Raw genomic sequence first — 18,274 nt, 5'->3', positions numbered from 1 at the left:
TTGACTGCTGCTTCTATGGGCATTGTTTGTGATTCAAGTAAAATGAAATTCTTGACAACTTCAATATTTTTTCCATTTATCATCATGTTGCTTATTGGGCCAGTTGTGAGGATTTTTGTTTTCTTTATTATGAGGTGTAATCCGTACTGAAGGCTGTAGTCCTATACAGCATTGTTGTTGTTGTTGTTTTTTTAATTGTGCTTTAGGTGAAAGTTTACAGCCCAAGTGAATTTCTCATACAAAAGTTTATACATACATTATTATGTGACATTAGTTGCAATCCCTACAACATGATAGCACACTCCTCCTTTCCTCCCCAGGTTTCCCATGCTCATCCAACCAGCTCCTGTCCCTTCCTGCCTTCTCATCCTGCCTCCAGACAGTGACCGCCCTTTTGGTCTCCCATATCTGCCTGACCTAAGAAGCACACTGCTCACAAGTATTATTTTATGTTTTCTAGTCCAGTCTAATCTTTGTCTGAGGAATGGGCTTTGGAAATGGTTTTAGGTCTGGGGGCATAGTTTTGGGGGTCCCTCCAGTCTCTGTCAGACCATTAAGTCTGGTCTTTTGATATGAATTTGAGTTCTACTCTGCACTTTTCTCCAGCTTTTTCCAGGACTCTCTGTTGTCTTCCCTGTCAGGGTGGTCATTAGTGGTAGCCAGGCACCATCTAGTTCTTCTGGTCTCAGGCTGATGGAGTCTCTGGTTTATGTGGCCCTTTTGTCTTTTGGGCTAATATTTTCCTTGTGTGTTTGGTGTTCTTCATTCTTCTTTGCTCTAAGTGGGTTTGGATTGATTGATGCATGTTAGATGGCCGCTCGAAAGCTTCTAAGACCCCAGACCCCACTCACCTAAGTGGGGTGCAGAACGTTTTCTTAATAAACTTTGTTATGCCAGTTGACTTAGATGTCCCCCAAAGCCATGGTCCCTAGGTCCCAACTCCAGCTACTCTGTCCCTCTAAGTGTTTGGTTGTGTTCAGGAAACTTCTTAGCTTTTGCTTTGATCCAGTTGTGCAGACTTCTATATTGTGTGCTGTCCTTCCCTTCACCTAAGATGATTCTTGTCTACTCTCTAGTTCATGAATTCCCCTCTTCCTCCTCCCCATCCTCCTAACCATTAAAGAATGTTTTCTTCTGTGTTTAAACCTTTTCTTGAGTTCTTATAATAGTGGTCTCATACAATATTTGTCATTTTGCAACTGACTGACTTCACTCAACATAATGCCCTCCAGATTCATCCAAGTTGTGAGATATTTTGTGGGTTCATCATTGTTCTTTATCATTGCGTAGCATTCCATTGTGTGTCTACACCATAATTTGTTTATCCATTCATCTGTTGATGGGCACCTAGGTTGTTTCTGTCTTTTTTTTGCTATTGTGATCAGTGTTGCAATGAACATGGGTGAGCATATATCTGTTCGTGTGACAGCTGTTATTTATCTAGGATATATTCCAAGAGATGGGATTACTGAATCTTATGGTACTTCTATTTCTACCTTCTTACAGAAGCGCCAAAACATTTTCCAAAGTGGTTGTACCATTTTACGTTCCCACCAGCAGTACATAAGTGTTCCAGTCTCTCCACAACCTCTCCGACATTTATTATTCTGTGTTTTTTGGATTAGCGCTGGCCTTGTTGGGGTGAGATGGTATCTCATTGTAGTTTTGGTTTGCATTTCTCTAATGGCTAATATTGTGAGCATTTTCTCATGTATCTGTTAGCCACCTGAATGTCTTTTTTGGTGAAGTGTCTGTTTATAACCTTTGCCCAATTTTTAATTGGAATATATGTCTATTCGTTGTTGAGGTTTTAGAGTATCTTGTAGATTTTAGAGATTAGACCCTTACTAGAAATGTCATAACCAACAATTTTACCCAGTCTACAGGTTGTGTTTTCACTATTTTGGTGAAGTCTTTTGATGAGCGTGTTTGATTTTTAGGAACTTTCAGTTATCTATTTTCTCTTCTGGTGTTTCTGCATTGTTAGTTATGGTTTGTATTCTGTTTATTCCATGAATTAGGGCTCCTAGCATTTGCCCAATTTGTCTTCCATGATCTTTATTATTTTAGATTTTATATTTAGGTCTTTGATCCATTTTGACTTAGTATTTGTACATGGTGAGAGGTATGGATCTTGTTTCAATTTTTTGCTGATGGATATCCAGTTATGCCGGCACCATTTGTTAAAGAGACTCTCTTCCTCATTTAACCGACTTTTGGGCTTTGTCAAATATGGATACTATTAAAAGAATGAAAAAAGAAAGCACATTCTGGGAGAAAATATTTGCTAACCACATGTCTGGAAGGACTCATATAATCAACTCCAAAACTTAATTATAAGAAAATCACCCAATTAAAAAAAAAAAAAAAACCCAAGGTTGAGAAGGAAAGACTGTCCACACATCACAGGGTTGGCAACCAGTGTCACAAAACAATTTGTGTATTAATTGTTTAATGAGAAACTAATTTGCTTTCTAAGCTTTCCTCTAGAGAACAATAAATTAAAAAAGTAAAAGAAAAGTGGGGTGCTTTGTGAGTGAGGACAGGCAAGAGTGGCAAGATTTAAGGGCCAGCAGCCTTGGCCAGTGGACTCAGACTGTGGATGATGGGGTGGCCCTATGTAATCACTTCTTTTCCTGGTATCTAGTCAGGAAAGAGAGCAATATGTCTGTAGAAATTTTTGAGGTTCCATCAAGAAGGAGCAGAAGGAAATGAAAGAGAAGGGATTAGTACAGTAAAAGCTGAAGAAGCAAAATTAAAAGCAAGGTATCCTCATCTGGTACAAAAGCCTCTAAAATTCAGATTCTTTAAGGAAACAATTACAGAAAGGGTAAATTAATTTGTATTCTAGGGATTATGATGTGTCTAAAGCAAAACATGACTTCCTGCTATAAGTGAGATAAGACAGAGACCACTGGTGATCACATTCCCACCCATATGACTGTTCTCTAGGAAAACTATTGTTTCTGGCAAGCTGGCTGGACGATTAAAAGAGCTAAACTGCAGGAACCTTCTAATTTCCATTATTTCTCCTTAATATTTTGTTTTTCAGGCTCTCATTTCATTTCAGACACCAAGTGATTAAGACAGAGAGATTTACAGGTAATGGTAGTCTGTAGTGTGTGCTGTACTTGTAATATATTATAGAATTTTTGATTGGTTTAAATATTCAACGGTGAAAAGGATATGTTAGAGAAATATGAAATAATCTACTTGAGAACAACTATATACACAGTATTTCCTAACTCCTTGTGTAGGATGTATTCTAGCAGGTAACAAGCAAGTTGATGTATTCACATTCCTTAAAAAAAGAACCAGTTGCCTTCAAGAGAATGGGGCTTATGGTGGCCCGTGTGAGTGTGAGTGGAACTGTGCGCAGTAGGGTTTTCAATGGTTGATTTAGGGGGGAGTAGATTGCCAGGCCTTTCTTCCAAGGCATTTCTGGTTGGACTTGAACTTACAATCTTTTGGTTAGTAGCCAATTTTAACTCTCACAGGCACCATCGGCATTCCTTACTTCATCTTAATTATAGTGTTATATGTTACTGTCATTTAATATAACCTCTATTGCATTGCTTCCTTCTGTATTTTTCTTTTGAATTTTGTGAAGCAGAAGTTTACACGATCTTTGGGAGAAATCTTACATATTTCAAACACAGACACATATGTGGTGTTCTCAATGTTTTGTATCTCTATGCTTGAACTTGAATAGCCTTAAATCTGTTTGAGCTTCACCAACTCTAGTTCTTAACAGTTGCCATTGAAGTTAGTATTCTTATTCAGCTCTATAGTGTTATAATACTTTCTTGTAGTTGTGAACCAAGCGTGCATGTAGTGACCGTTGAATTTATCTTTGTGACACATTTGTAAATAGAACAGTTTTCTATTGATCAAAACAGAATTCATGTAAGAAAATAAATGATTGTGAAATAAGTACTTATAACATGCTCACTACAGCTATCACTCTGAGTTAGAATTAACTCTAAGACAACAGGTTTGGTTTGGCCAGTTACAAATTAAACCCCATTGTGTATGATTCACACGTATTAGAATGGCAAAAATTAAAACAACAACAACAAAAACAAAACAACCAACCAACCAAAAAAAAATCTAACAATACCAAATACTGGCAAGGCTGAAGAGCACTAGATCTCTCATACATTGCACGTGGGCATGTAAAACACACAACCTGGAAAATAGTTTGTTAGTTTGTTATAAAATTAAATATACACTTATCATATGGCTCCCAAATTCCACTCCTAGGTGTTAACCCAAAAGAAAGAAAAACTTAAGCTTCAGACAAGAAATGTACATAAGTGCTTAAAAAAAAAATTTTTTTATTTTTTTGTATAGCTGCTTTATTATTAATTGCCAAAAAGATACACAACCCAGAGGTCCATCAACTGATGAATGAATAAAAAAGCTGTGGTAAATCCATGCAATGGAATATTATTTAGTGATAAAAAGCAACAGATTATTGATCCAGACAATAATATGGATACATCTGAAATGAAATTTGCAAAGTGGAAGAAGCCAGACTCAAAAGGCTACATGTTACATAATTTCATTTATATGGCATTGTAGAAAAGGTATTATTACAGGGACTTGTAAAGGATCATCTGTTTCCAGGGTTTGGAGTGTAGGGAGGAGTTCACTATGAAGGGGTAACAGAAGTGTATTTTTGAGGATGTGAGACTACTTTGTATCCTGACAGTGGTTGTGGATACATGGCTTTATAGATTTGTTGACTCATTGAACTATACATCACAAGGAGTGAATTTTACAGTACAGAAATAAAAAAATCAAACAGGATCTGGTGTTATGTTGTTGTTGTGGTTAGGTGCCTTTGAGTTGCTTCCAACTCATAGTCACCCAATGCACAACAGAACAAAACACTGCCCAGTCCTGCACCATCCTCACAATCATTGCAATGTTTGAGCCCATTGTTGCAGCCATTGTGTCAATCCATCTCATTGAGGGTCTTCCTCTTGTTCACTGACCCTCTACTTTACTAAGCATGATGTCCTTCTCCAGGGACTTTTCTCTCCTGATAACCTGTCCAAAGTACATGTTCTTCTTCCAAGACAGATTTGTTCATGCTTCAGGCAGTCTATTGTCCATTCAGTATTCTTTGCCAACCCCATAACTTAAATGCATCAATTCTCCTTTGATCTTCTTTATTCATTGTCCAGCTTTCACATGCATATGAGGTGGTTGAAAATGCCATGGCTTGGGTCAGGCTCACCTTAGTCCTCAAAGTGAGCAAAAACCAAAAACCAAACCCAGTGCCATTGAGTTGATTCCGACTCATAGAGACCCTATAAGACAGAGTAGAATTGCCCCATAGAGTTTCCAAGGAGCGCCTGGTGGATTCGAACTGCCGACCCTTTGGTTAACAGTGGTAGCACTTAACCACTACACCACCAGGATTTCCTCAAAGTGACGTCTTTGCTTTTTAACACTTTAAAGTTCTTTTGTAGCAGATTTGCCCACTACAATATGTCTTTTGGTTTCTTGATTGCTGCTTCCATGGGCATGATTGTGGATGGGTTGATTGTGGATCCCAGTAAAATGAGATCATTCACAACTTCAGCGTTTTATCCGTTTATCATGATGTTGCTTATTGGTACAGTTGTGAGGATTTTGTTTTTATTATGTTGAGGTGTAATCCATACTGAAGGCTGTGATCTTTGATCTTTGTCAGTAACTGCTTTAAGCCCGCTTCACTTTCACGTTCAGCAAGTAAGGTCATGTCATCTTATTGCAGGCTGTTAATGAGTCTTCCTCCAATCCTAATGCCATTAGTATAATACCTGATGGTGTTATAGTTATACTAATTAGAACATATAAACCTAAGTATGTTATAAATAAATATATATATATATATATAGTCATTGGGAGAAGAACAAAACTAGCTGACTTTTTAAAAACATTTAATTGTAGAATAATTTTAGATTTCTAGAAGAGTTACAAAGATAGCTCATTGAGAATTCCTGTACGCCTGTTGCAACTGAGGAACCAATACTGGTACATCGCTATGGAGTAAACGTGATACTTTATTCAGTTTTACTAGTTTTCCTTAATACCTTTTTCTCTTCTAGGATCCCATTCAGGGTACTGCATTACATTTAGTAATCATATCTCATAGCCTCTTCTGGTCTGTGGCAGTTTTCTCAGACTTTCCTTTTTGACAATTTTGAGGAGTATTGGTCAGGTATTTTTTAGAATGTCCTTCCACTTGGATTTGTCTAATGTTTTTCTTACAGTTAGAATGGAATTATGGGTTTGGGGGTGTGAGACCACACAGGTGAAAGGTTATTTTCATCACATCATATTAAAGGTACATACTATCAGCATGATTTATCAAGGACTATGTTAACCTTAATTACCTGGCTAAGGTAGTGCTTGCCAACTATACTTGGCATTTAAAAAAAAAAAAAAAAAGAAAACCAAGCTCACTGCCATGGAGTTAATTCCAATGGAAATCCTTTTGGGACAGAGTAGAACTGCTCCATAGGGTTTCTAAGGAGCCACTGGTAGATTTGAACTTGCCAACCTTTTGGTTAGCAACCATAACTCTTAACCACTGCACCACCAGGTCTCCATACTTGACATTAGGAGTCTGTATTTGACGAGCCCCTGGGTTCCACAAATATTTAAGTCCTCGACAACTAGCCAAAAGGTTGGTGGTTCAAACTCACCTACAAGAGCCTCAGGAGACAGGCCTGGAGATCTGCTTCCAAAACAGCACAGCCTTGAAAATCTTGTGAGCACAGTTCTACTCTGCACACATGCGTTGGCCAGGAGTTGGGATTAACTGGATGGCAACTAGCAGTAACAACAGTCCATCATTGAGAGTGAAGAGAAACAGTGAGACATTCAACAATGCCATATTGAAGCAGACTGCTACGATAACCTACTTTTCCCATCTTTGGCCTTTGGTTGATAACTAACAATATGTTTAGAATTACAAAGATCTTGGAATCTTGAGTCTCAACAAATAAAACTTTCCTTACCCTCGAGCTCAATGATTTGAAACGCCTCATTTATAAGTATTTCTTCTGAATGGAAACTTTACACCACCACTCTCTTGCCTGTTCAGTTATCCCTTCACAGTAACTGCTAAACCTTTGTAACAAAGATACAAAGAATGCAAAACCAAAAATAGGTAGAAATTTCTTTCTCATGTGACAGTCTGACCAGTGCAATCTTTCAAGGCAGTTCTACTCCATGATGACACTGTGAGAATGGGCAAAAAGAGGAAATCTGGGGCAAGAAATTTCCTTTTAAGCAAGAAAAGAGGAGTTTGGGTACACAGACACACACATACACAGACACGTTTGGCATCTCTCAGATGTCTTAAGGTTCTTTAGTCAAAAGGAAAACTTGCTATATATTCTCTATTACTTACTTGGCGTATTTGCTTGAATTTGCCTTTTATACCTCAGATTCACCTGACTAAAACTAAACTTGCCATCTCCCTCCCAATCCAAATGTGTAGTTACTTTTATTTCCCCAACTGTCACTGGATTTACCCAATTTGGCAGTGACTTCTTAATCCAAATTGACTTCTGTGACTGGGTTCTCATTCCCAGCTAGTTGTTCTATTTCACACACAATATGCATCCAATTGCAAAGGGATTCTACCACGGCTTTCATTCATCCTTATTGCCATTACCTTATTTTGGGCCAACACGATCATTAAAAAAAAATGTCATTGAGTGCTTTCCAGCTCATAGCTATCCCATAGGTGTCAGAGTAGATAGATCATTGGCCTGCCTTGTTTTGATAATTTTCCAGAAGTGTTTTTCTAATTGTACCACTATATAGCAGGTTCAAGTTTTAGACTTACCCAGAGTTTATTTTTGCAACTTCGGACACTTTCAGCCTTGTAGTAGAGTGTACAGGGGTACAGGAAGCCTTGGGTGAGAGGTGTGATAGATGAGTGAGATTTTGGACATGTGCAGTTTGAAATATTTGCCATGAAGTTGGAGGAGGCATTCATAGACTCCTACTACAGCGGTATCTGGTTTTCCTGCCTTCATTTCTCTTATTGCCTTTCCCATCTCTACAGCTTCTCACTGAGACCTTACAATAAATGATAACAAACATACTTAGGTTGCAATTTAAAGCATCCCTTTCCCTTTCCTCAACTGACTATAATCTAGTATTGTAGGAATAGTATTGTAAAAGAGTTTAAGAAAAGTGTTTTTTGATTCCAGGCTCAAGTTTAATTTTCAGATTTTTCCTTATTTTCAAAGATAATTATTAAGGCATCAGTGGCATGATTTAAATTCAAAGTTCTTAGTAATAACAGTTAACGTTTCTGTTTTTCTCCACTACTGGAAATAAAAGATAAAAAAAATTCTGACTTGGAGAAAGGATATTACCAAGAACCGCACTAGATATGAGCCTAACAAAGACAAATCATGTTATTTGCCTCAATGTCACTACTGAAGGGTTTAAAAAATTTAAACCTTGTCACAATAAAGAAGTTTTGTGCAAGTGTGCATGCTTGTGTCTGGACTTTCCTCTCCCTGCCCTGTGGAAGCCGCCCGGTCATTCTACCACCCCAAGATTGAGAGGACCAAGGCTGAAAGTAACAACAGGCCTCACCACCAGGGCCCAGGGCAGCAACCCGAACTCCCCTGTAGTCACGGGTAGCCCGCGAGCCTCAGAGGTGCCCCAACGGCCTTTATCAGTGGCCGTGCTCCCTGCGGTCTGCCTGAGTCATGTTCTTTCTCCTTGTTCTGATTGCCGAGCTTGGAAGGATACACGCCAGCCTTGGTGGGTCCGCGGAGACCTCAGTTTCCTTCCCCTTTTGCCTCAGAGGAGGGCAGGGATCTTCCAGGAGAACAGTTTCCTGAAGCCCTGAGATTCCCTACGCCCCCCTTCCTTGAACCCCTGCAGGCGTCTTCATCCATGCCCCTACCCGGGACAAGCCGGGTGAACCCAGGGTACTAGTAGATGAGTCCGCTGTCAGCGTCAGAGCCCAGGGTTGGATTGGCGGTAGAGATCCGAACACGTCTCCCTGGGCCATACCAGTCCACGGCTAGAGGATTTAGATGCGTGTGTACTGAGGAGCTCAACTGATTCCTGAGCTCTTGAGGAAAACCCGAGGTGGTTCCGAAAACAAACACAATGGTCCTGTAGAAATGTAATACCGTTTTTTTTTTTTAGATTTAATCTTAGCTATTTCAGATGTACCATTGAAAATGGGTGGACCAGAAAGGAAAGGTGGACACATATAAATAAGTTTATTTATAGTTTTAAGAGATTTTGATAAGAGCAGGACCCCACCCATGGACTGGGGGTTATGAATCCACTCTTGACAGAGGTAGTTTTTTCATGCAAAACAAAAACAAAGAAAAATCCCAAACATTTTCCTCTTGTAGATTCTGAAGAAATAATGTTGCACGTCACAGTTCCACGGAAGATAAGGTCAAAAGAGAGTGAAGATTCAGGGATACAGGTAATTGACCAAGAATTTTTTTTAAATAATTTAAAATGTTAAGGCTGATTTATTTCTAAAGATTTACCTTTCTTTTTATTGTCAGATCATGCTAATTTGTTCACTTGCAAAGCAAGATATTTTGATTGTATATTTTGATCCTTTCCCACATCTTGATTTTTTTTCCCTCCTTTTCCTCTCCCCTTCATCTCCATGTTCTTGTACATACTTGTTCACAATTTTCAAGAAATAAATACATTTAAGGAATCATACTGGTAGGAAAAAAAAATCAATATGAAGTAAGTGTGACAGTGTTCCAGACAGAATGTTAAAAAAATTCATTAGGGTTCACTAAATGACAGAGAAATTGGCCTTGAGTAAAATGTAGACCTTCAAGGTGTGACTCAGAAGTATCAGCCTTAGTAGAAGTAATTGACCAAAGTGAGAAGTGAAGACTAGAAAAGAAAATTATAAAAATATCACATTGGTCTGATTATGTAGAAAAATATCACAGCAAAATAATTATTAACTGGAGAAAGAAGTTGAAAATAATTCATACTCACTATATGCTAACCAGAAGGTGAGCAGTTCGAATCCACCAGGCGCTCCTAGGCAGTAACCTTTATGGAAGCAGACTGCAACATCTCTCTCCCTTAGAGCAGCTGGTGGGTTTGAACCCCAAACCTTTAGGTTAGCAGCCCAGCACTTAACCTCTGAGCCACCAGGGCTTCTTTTTCTTAGAGTAGGCTTCTCTTTATACCTCTTGTTCTCTTCCTTTAATCTCTTAACCCTTATTACTCAAGATCTTTTTTTTTTTTAAACATACGCAGAGTTTCTTTTTAATAGGCTTATGGGCAGTAATGTCAATCATGATAATCACATTCCAGTAAAGCAAGGAGTGGCACAGTGGTTAAGAGCTCAGCTGCTAACCAAAAGGTTGGCAGTTTGACCCTACCAGCCACTCCTTGGAAACCCTAAGGGGCAGCTCTACTCTGTCCTAGAGGATCACTGTGAGTCAGAATCGACTCAGTGGCAACAGAATTGTTTTTTTCTTTCCCTGTTTTTTTTTTTTTTTGTATGTAGGAAGTTTCAAATGCCAACTTTCTACATATATCTGTGGAAGCATAGTGCTGTTATCGGTATGACACTAGGAAGCAACTTCTCACTGAGTAGAGCTGACATCAATTGGAGTGAGTTTGTTTTCCCTTGTCAATGGCTTCCTGCCAAAGACCATTGTGAAAAAAAAAAATTTTTTTTTTTTTGCACCTGTAATTTTTTTTTTAATTGACTAAGTTGGGTTTATTATTCATTGCAGGCAGGGAGAACACATACCACAAGGCACCACAGGACATCTCGCTAAGTGGGCAGTAGAAAAGACTTATTACATAAGATACGGGCTTGTGCTAAGGAATTTTAAGCAGGTTTTTAGCAAAGAGGCCTTTGCCCTGGTTTGGATTTCATCAGGAAATAGAGATAATTCTGTGCGTGTGTATCATAATGAATCTTACGTAAGAGAAAGGAAAACTAGACAAATACTAAAGCTGTATTTGGTAAATAAGCAGCAGCCACTCTTATTAACCTGAGAAGGGAGATATTTGGTTATTTTTTTCAGGATCAGAAAAGGCTTATATTTTGTCTGTGTTCAGAAATGACTATGAAGTGGCCTGATTTTTGTGTTAATCCCTAATTGTCACACAGTGGCCCTTTGTGATGCTTAAGTTCTGTGAGGGCTTTTACATTCAACAGGAGAACCCCAAGGCCTAGCTGATAGTACCAAACCAACTTCTCCATGTCTGGGGCTGGTGTACTCATTTTCATCTCTTATGTGATTCATTGATACGAAATCGTATTAGAGTCTAATCAAGTCTACACCCTGCAGCAAGTGGTTGCAACCATAAATGCCTGCAGGAGACAAGTGGAATATACATATTATTATTTTTTTGATGTTGTTGAGATGTTTCAAAAAACAGATGAAAGGCTGGAAGAGCTCACTTGCCTGTGCCAAGAATTTGGAAGACAGCTACCTAGCCAACCGACTGGAAGAGCTCCATATGCATGCCCATTCCAAAGAAAGTTGACCCAACAGAATGTGGAAAGTATCAAGCAATATCATGAATATCACATGCAAGTAAAATTTTTGCTGAAGATAATTCAAAACTGGTTGCAGCAGTACGTGGACACAGAACTGCCAGAAATTCAAGCTGGATCTAGAAGATATGGAACGAGGGATATCATTGCTGATGTCAGATGGATCTTGGCTGAAAGCACCTAACAACAAAAACATATATATGGGGGCAAGTCACAAAGTATTGCTATTACGGTTCCTGTGCATACATGCATGAGTTTATTCCAAACAAACGTGTTTAAACATATCTCTGTGATCAGTGCATGGTTGCAGACAAGTTCTCTCGGTAATACACTTGTCTTAGTCTCGTTAGGGTGTCTTCACAAAAAAAGGATACTTTTTGTGCCATGGGGGGAAAAAAATCAATTTTGAGGTCAAAGCTAATACCAAATTTTTAACAAAACTGAAGTGGACATCTTCCCAAATCATTGAAGTTTTGCAACAAGTTTATGGGAATGTTGCCCTACATAAAACAACAGTTTTTAGATGGATCAGGCATTTTAAGGAGGGCAGGAAGACCTCAGGGATGAGCGAAGATTGCTCAGAAGGTTATGATGACTGTTTGGGGGAATTACCAGGGGTTAATCTTGATAGATTTTCTTAAGGACACATGAGGATCACGGGGACTTATTTTAAGAAAACTGAAAACTGCATTGGTGAGAAAGAGGTCAGGAAAGTTACACCAAGGAATTTTTTTTTCCGTCATGACAATGTACTTGCTCGTTCTTCGAGGGTAGCAAAGGCTGTCCTATGAGAATTTCATTTGGAAACTTTACCGCATCTACCCTACAACACTCATCTTGCCCTGCCAGACATCTTTTTGTTCTCCAAACTCAAAGAACATTTAAAGGAATACAGTATGAGTTCCTAGAAGGTGCCACAATGGCCGTTTAGATGTAGTGTAAATCAAAGAGTGCAGAATTCTTCGGGGAAGAGTTAGAGAGATGGAAACGTCACCTTCAGAAGCGTATGGACCTAGATGGAGGATGTGTTGAGAAACAAGGGCTTCACATTTTGATATTTTTGTGTAAAAAATGTTTCTGTGATTTTGTAGCAATACTTTTTGACTTACCCTCATGTATATGGAGCCCTGGTGGTGCAGTGGTTAAGAGCTACAGCTGCTAACCAAAAGGTCAGCAGTTCGAATCTACCAGCTGCTCCTTGGAAACCCTATGAAGCAGTTCTACTCTGTCTTATATGGTCACTATACACACACACACACACACACACACACACACACACAAATATTGTTGTTAGGTGCCCTCAAGTCAGTTACCACTCTCAGTGACCCCAGGCACAACAGAAAGAAACACTGCACAGCCCTGCACCATCCTCACAATCTTCGCTATGCTTGAGCCCATTGTTGAAGTTACTCTATCAATTCATCTTGTTGAGGGTCTTTTTTTTTTTTCACTGACCCTTTACCAAGCATGATGTCCTTCTCCAGGGACTGGTCCCTCCTGATAAAATGTCCAAAGTACATGAGAGAAGTCTTGCCAGCCCTGATTCTAAGGAGCATTATGGCTATACTTCTTCCAAGACAGATTTGTCCATTCTTCTGGCCGTCCATGCTATATACAGTATTCTTCACCAGCACCATAAATTCAAAGGCATCAATACTTCTTTGGTCTTCTACATTCATTGTTTAGCTTTCACAGGCCTGTGAGGTGATTGAAAGTACCATTGCTCGGGTCAGGAGCTCCTTAGTTCTCAAAGTGACATCTTTGCTTTTTAACACTTTAAAGAGGTCTCTTACAGGAGATTTGCTCAATGCGATGCATCATTTGATATCTGGACTCTTACTTCCATGGCACTGATTATGGATCTAAGTAAAATGAAATCTTTGACAAGTTCAATCTTTTCTCCATTTATCACGATGTTGCTTACTGGTCCAGTTGTGAGTATTTTTGTATTCTTTTGTGTTGAAGCATAATCCATACTGAAGGCTGTAGTCTTTGATCTTCAGCAAGTGCTTCAAGTCCTCTTCCCTTTCAGCAAGCGAAGGTGTGTCGTCTGCATATCACAGGTTGTTAATGACTATTCCTCCAATACTGATGCCCCGTTCTTTTTCATGTAGTCCAGCTTCTTGGATTATGTGCTCAGTGTACAGATTGAATAACTATGGTGAAAGGATAAAACCCTGATGCACACCTTTCCTGATTTTAAACAACACCATATCCCCTTGCTCTGTTCGAAACTACCTCTTGGTCTGTGTACATGTTCCTCATGAGGACAACTTAGTGTTCTAGAATTTCCATTCTTTGCAGTGTTATCCATAATTTGTCATGATCCACACAGTCAAATGCCTTTGCACAATCAATAAAACACTAGTAAACATCTTTCTGATATTCTCTACTTTTAGCCGGTATCCATCAGACGTCAGCAACGATATGCCTTGTTCCACATCCTCTTCTGAATCCACCTTGAGTTTCTGAGAGTTCCCTGTCAATGTACTGCTTCAACCATTTTTTAATTATCTTCAGCAAAATTTTATTTGTGTGTGATATTAATGATATTGTTTGATAATTTCTGCATTCTGTTGGATCACCATTCTTTGGAATGGGCACAAATAAGGAACTCTTCCAATTGGTTGGCCAGGTATCAGTCTTCCAAGTTTTTTGGCCAAATGAATGAGTGCCTCCAGCATTGCATACATTTGTTGAAACATCTCAGTTGATATTCCATCAATTCCTAGAACTTTATTTTTGCATTCAATGCAGCTTAGGCTTCTCCCTTCTATAATACCATTGATTCTTGGTCATATACTACCTCCAGAAATGGTTGAACATTGACCAATTCTTTTTGATATAGTGACGCTCTGTATTCCTTCCATCTTCCTTTGAAACTTCCTGCATCGTTTAATATTTTGCCCATAGAATCCTTCAATATTGCAGCTTGAGGCTTGATTTTTTTCTTCAGTTCTTTCAGCTTGAGAAATGCCTAGCATTATCTCTTTTGATTTGCTAACTCCAGGTCTTCGCACATTTCATTCTAATACTTAAATTTGTCTTCTCAAGTTGCCCATTGAAATCTTTTGTTCAGTCTTTTACTCGTTTCTTCCATTTGCTTTATCTCCTCTACATGCAAGAGCTTTCCCTTTTCCTTTATTGTTATACGTCTCCAATCTGATTTCACAGGTATTATCATGGAAACCCTGGTGGAGTAGAGATTCCCTGGTGGAGTAGTGATTAAGTGCTATGACTGCTAACCAAAAAGTTGGCATTTCGAATTCACCAGGCACTCCTTGGAAGTTCTATGGGACATTTCTACTCTGTCCTATAGGGTTGCTCTGAGTCGGAATCGACTCGATGGCAGGTTTTTTTTTTTTTTTTTTTTCCAGGTAGATCATGGAAAGCCTGGTGGCATAATGGTTGAGACCTACAGCTGCTAACCATAAAAGGTTGGCAGTTCGAATCTACCAGGTGCTCCTTGGAAACAATATGGGGAAGTTCTACTCTGTCCTATAGGGTCGCTATGAGTCAGAATCCACTGGAAGGCGAGGGATTTGGTTTGGTTTAGGTAGATCATAATATCGTTTCACATTGCATGTGCATTTTGCTTTGGAGGTGTATCTCCAACCCTCTTTCCCATTTTTACTCCGAATGTTTCAAGTGTCTGAAAGCAAATTGAGAATCCTCTCTTTTGTTTACAGCTATACAATTTAATGGGTCTCTTTTATTTAATGCAGTTTGGAATCAATATGGGCTACCCCTCTTTTTTTTTTTTCCCCTCCAACTTGCCTGGAGTGTGGATGAGGTGAAAGCGGCTTTTCTGTTTCAGTCCCAAGATTTCCCTGTTCCACTGTCTGTTTTCTTACTGACATGAGGTCTCCGATCCAGTGGGTGAAAATCTAAACATTACTGCTGCTGTCTTGCTCTTAGAGAGCTCAGCCTATTAATTGCATTTGCGGTTGCCTGTCTGCCTTTCTTTGGGAGACTCCAACTCCTCTGAAATGTAGGTTGGGACTGGCTGCTTTCCTGCTGATACAAAGTCTCTGACACAGCAGATCAACAACAAACGCTAAGCCTTACTGCCACCCTGCCCCCTTCTTAGGGAGTTCAGCCCACTAATTGCATTTTGCTGTTCTTTTTTTTTTTTTTTTTTGTCCACCTCTCTTCGGAGGCTGCCTCTCATTCCAGAGACTTGGCTTCATCACAGTAGGGTTTGGGCCAGCCAGTTTCCTGGGTGCCAGAGAAAAGAAAAGAAAACAGAGCTTTCTGCCTTCTAGTGTGCCTATTCTTCCTTCAGATCACAGCTTATTACTTTTAGTTTTGGGCTGGATTCAGAGTTTTACATTTGTTTCTGTCTTCTTGTTATTGCTATTTTACTGTTTTGTTCTCTAGTTGTTACAGGGGAGTTGGGATGTGTCTCTGGTCATGTTACCATCTTGGTATAAACTAAATTATTTCAATCTGTTACAGCTTGTTTTATATTCCAGGATGTGGTCTATTTGGGGATATTTTTCTGAGGGCACTTGGAAAGAAAGTGTATTTTTATGAAGTATGGGATAGTCTATATATGTTGATTAGATCCTATTGGCTGACTGTGCTGTTAATAAGTCCAACTTATTAAATTTTTTATGAATTGTGCTTTTGCTGTCATATCCAAAAACTCATCACCAATCCCAAAGTTCATGCAAGTTTTCTGTTTCAGTCCAGAGGTTTTCTGTTTTAGTCCAGAAGTTTTTCGTTTTAGTCTGGAGGTTTTGCCTTTTCATTTAGATCTATGGGATCCCTTGAGTTAATGTTTGTGTAAGATGTGAGGTCTGTGTTGATTTGTTGTTTTTGTGTGTTTTTTGCATATGCATCCAATTTTTCCAGCAGTACTCCTTGAAAAAACTATCTTCATCGAATTTTCTTTGTACCTTTCAAAAAAAAAATCGGTTGATTATATTTATATGGGTTTATTTCTAAGCTATTTTTTTTTCTGTCCCATTTATCAATGTCTTTTTTTTTTTTTTTTTTTTGCTATTTTTGTCTTCTTTATGGTTGGTTGCTTTATAGAAAACCTTAAAATTGAGTAATGTGATTCCTCCAAATTTGTTGTCCTTTCACAGAATTTTGAAGGCTAATCTAGTGTTGCAGGGCCAGGCTTCCCAGCTTGGGACTAAGCCCTGCCTAGACTCTTGCCTTCTACTGACCAAGATGGACCAGGAGAGGCTCAGAGGTTCCACACAAAGATTGATTAGCGACATAAAGAGAGTAAAGGCTTGCAAGCAGGAAACAGAGAGGGACCAAGCAACACTAGCCTCTGTTCCCCTGAACAAAGGTTGTTCTGGGGCTTATATGGGTTTGGCACCGGTAATAAAGTAATGAATATTCGGTAGGTTTCTTTCATGGGGCGGGTACTTCTCACAATGGCGGTGCATACTAAATTAAGCTGCATGAGATCTGGAATCCAAGATGGAACCTGTAGCACAGGCTCCTGGGATTGGGTGGCTGGACTTATTATGGGGTGTTATGCTTGTGCAGTCCCCCTGCCTGGCCGGTTAGATTCCTGTCAAGGGTACTTGCATCAGGTGGAAGTCATCCATTGGTCATCTTGCAGATATCTGCGCATGCTCCAGGGACCAGATCCAGCCAGTCCTTCTGAATAACACCTTGAAAGGGAGTACATTGTTCCTGCCTGATCGAACATTCCAGGATAGGGGTTTTATGTCATTAGCCAAGCGCATAGTATTGAAGTTGCAAGCTGCAGGTGTTGCAGGACTCCTTGCCTAGGGGCTCGTTCCCTGTTTCTTCCCTATCTCACTAGGTCCTTTGATATTGTTTTCTATTGTTTTTTAATGTTCTTAGATCATTTATGGTAAGCACGTAAAATGAGAATGTCTTCATTTCTAGGCAAACTTAGAATAATATTTTTTGTTGCTTCCTGTTTATTATTTTTGTTCAGCTTATTTAAATTCTTATTAACTGATGTCAGAAGTTCTGAAAATGCCGCTATGTTTCTAATTTATTCTTGGAAATGTTCCATTTTTTAAGTCACTTTGAATTTTATTCTGAAAATTAGCTTTGATCTTCAACCTCACTATTTCACTAATTCATGCTTCATAAATCAGGAGAATAATATGCTTAAAAACAAACAACCACATTTTCATTTCTTCTGTGTGTAGTTGGTTCAGTTTCATAATTGTCTGTTCTTTTCAATAAGAACTGTCTGCTACCCTTTACATGTTATCAGTGTAATATAGGGGTAAAGCCCATGGGTTCCCTGATCAACTGTAATGCTCATCACCTATGTCATCTGGGAGATTTACTTAATTCTGATTTTACAGAATTGAAAATCTGATTGTTGTGAGGTTTAAAAATGTTAAAAAAAATGTAAAGTGCTTAGGAAAAAGGTGGGGCTGTGCTAAGCACTAATTAAGTGTTATGTATTTTTAGAAATTGTACTCTGTGACACCTAGTCACCGATCCTGGGTATAATATCCACTCTTAGTTCTCTAGGGATATTAAATATACTTATTATAAGTTCTATACTTATTTTATTTATGTACTTATTTTAATGTTCTGTTTTACTCAGACACGTACTGTTTCCTCAGGAATAATTTGTTTCGTTATCTTTCCTTCATGGCGTAGACATTACTCAGAAATTAAATATTTTTATTTTTGTTTGCTATTGTAGTTGAGAATCTCTCAGACTTTACGATTGCTCTGTTTTTGCATTTAGTTTGGGATAATGTATGCGATCCACTGTAG

At 38.8% G+C, this 18,274-nt stretch overlaps 1 protein-coding gene across 1 annotated transcript in view; it reads left to right on the top strand.

Moving 5' to 3' along the window:
* Positions 1-13,992, top strand: part of LOC100673096 (A disintegrin and metallopeptidase domain 3-like) — a 150,932-nt gene extending 136,940 nt beyond the window's left edge. Inside the window, exons 16-18 of the mRNA XM_064271940.1 lie at positions 8,911-9,009; positions 9,396-9,472; positions 13,939-13,992. Of these exons, the coding sequence (XP_064128010.1) occupies positions 8,911-9,009; positions 9,396-9,472; positions 13,939-13,992 (230 nt within the window). The remainder of the gene's footprint in view (positions 1-8,910; positions 9,010-9,395; positions 9,473-13,938) is intronic.
* The last annotated feature ends 4,282 nt before the right edge of the window (positions 13,993-18,274 follow it).

The sequence above is a fragment of the Loxodonta africana genome, chromosome 19 (genome assembly GCF_030014295.1).
Source record: "Loxodonta africana isolate mLoxAfr1 chromosome 19, mLoxAfr1.hap2, whole genome shotgun sequence".
NCBI lineage: Eukaryota > Metazoa > Chordata > Mammalia > Proboscidea > Elephantidae > Loxodonta > Loxodonta africana.
Note: the sequence above shows the minus strand (reverse complement) of the source record. Positions and strands in the feature narration are given on the sequence as shown.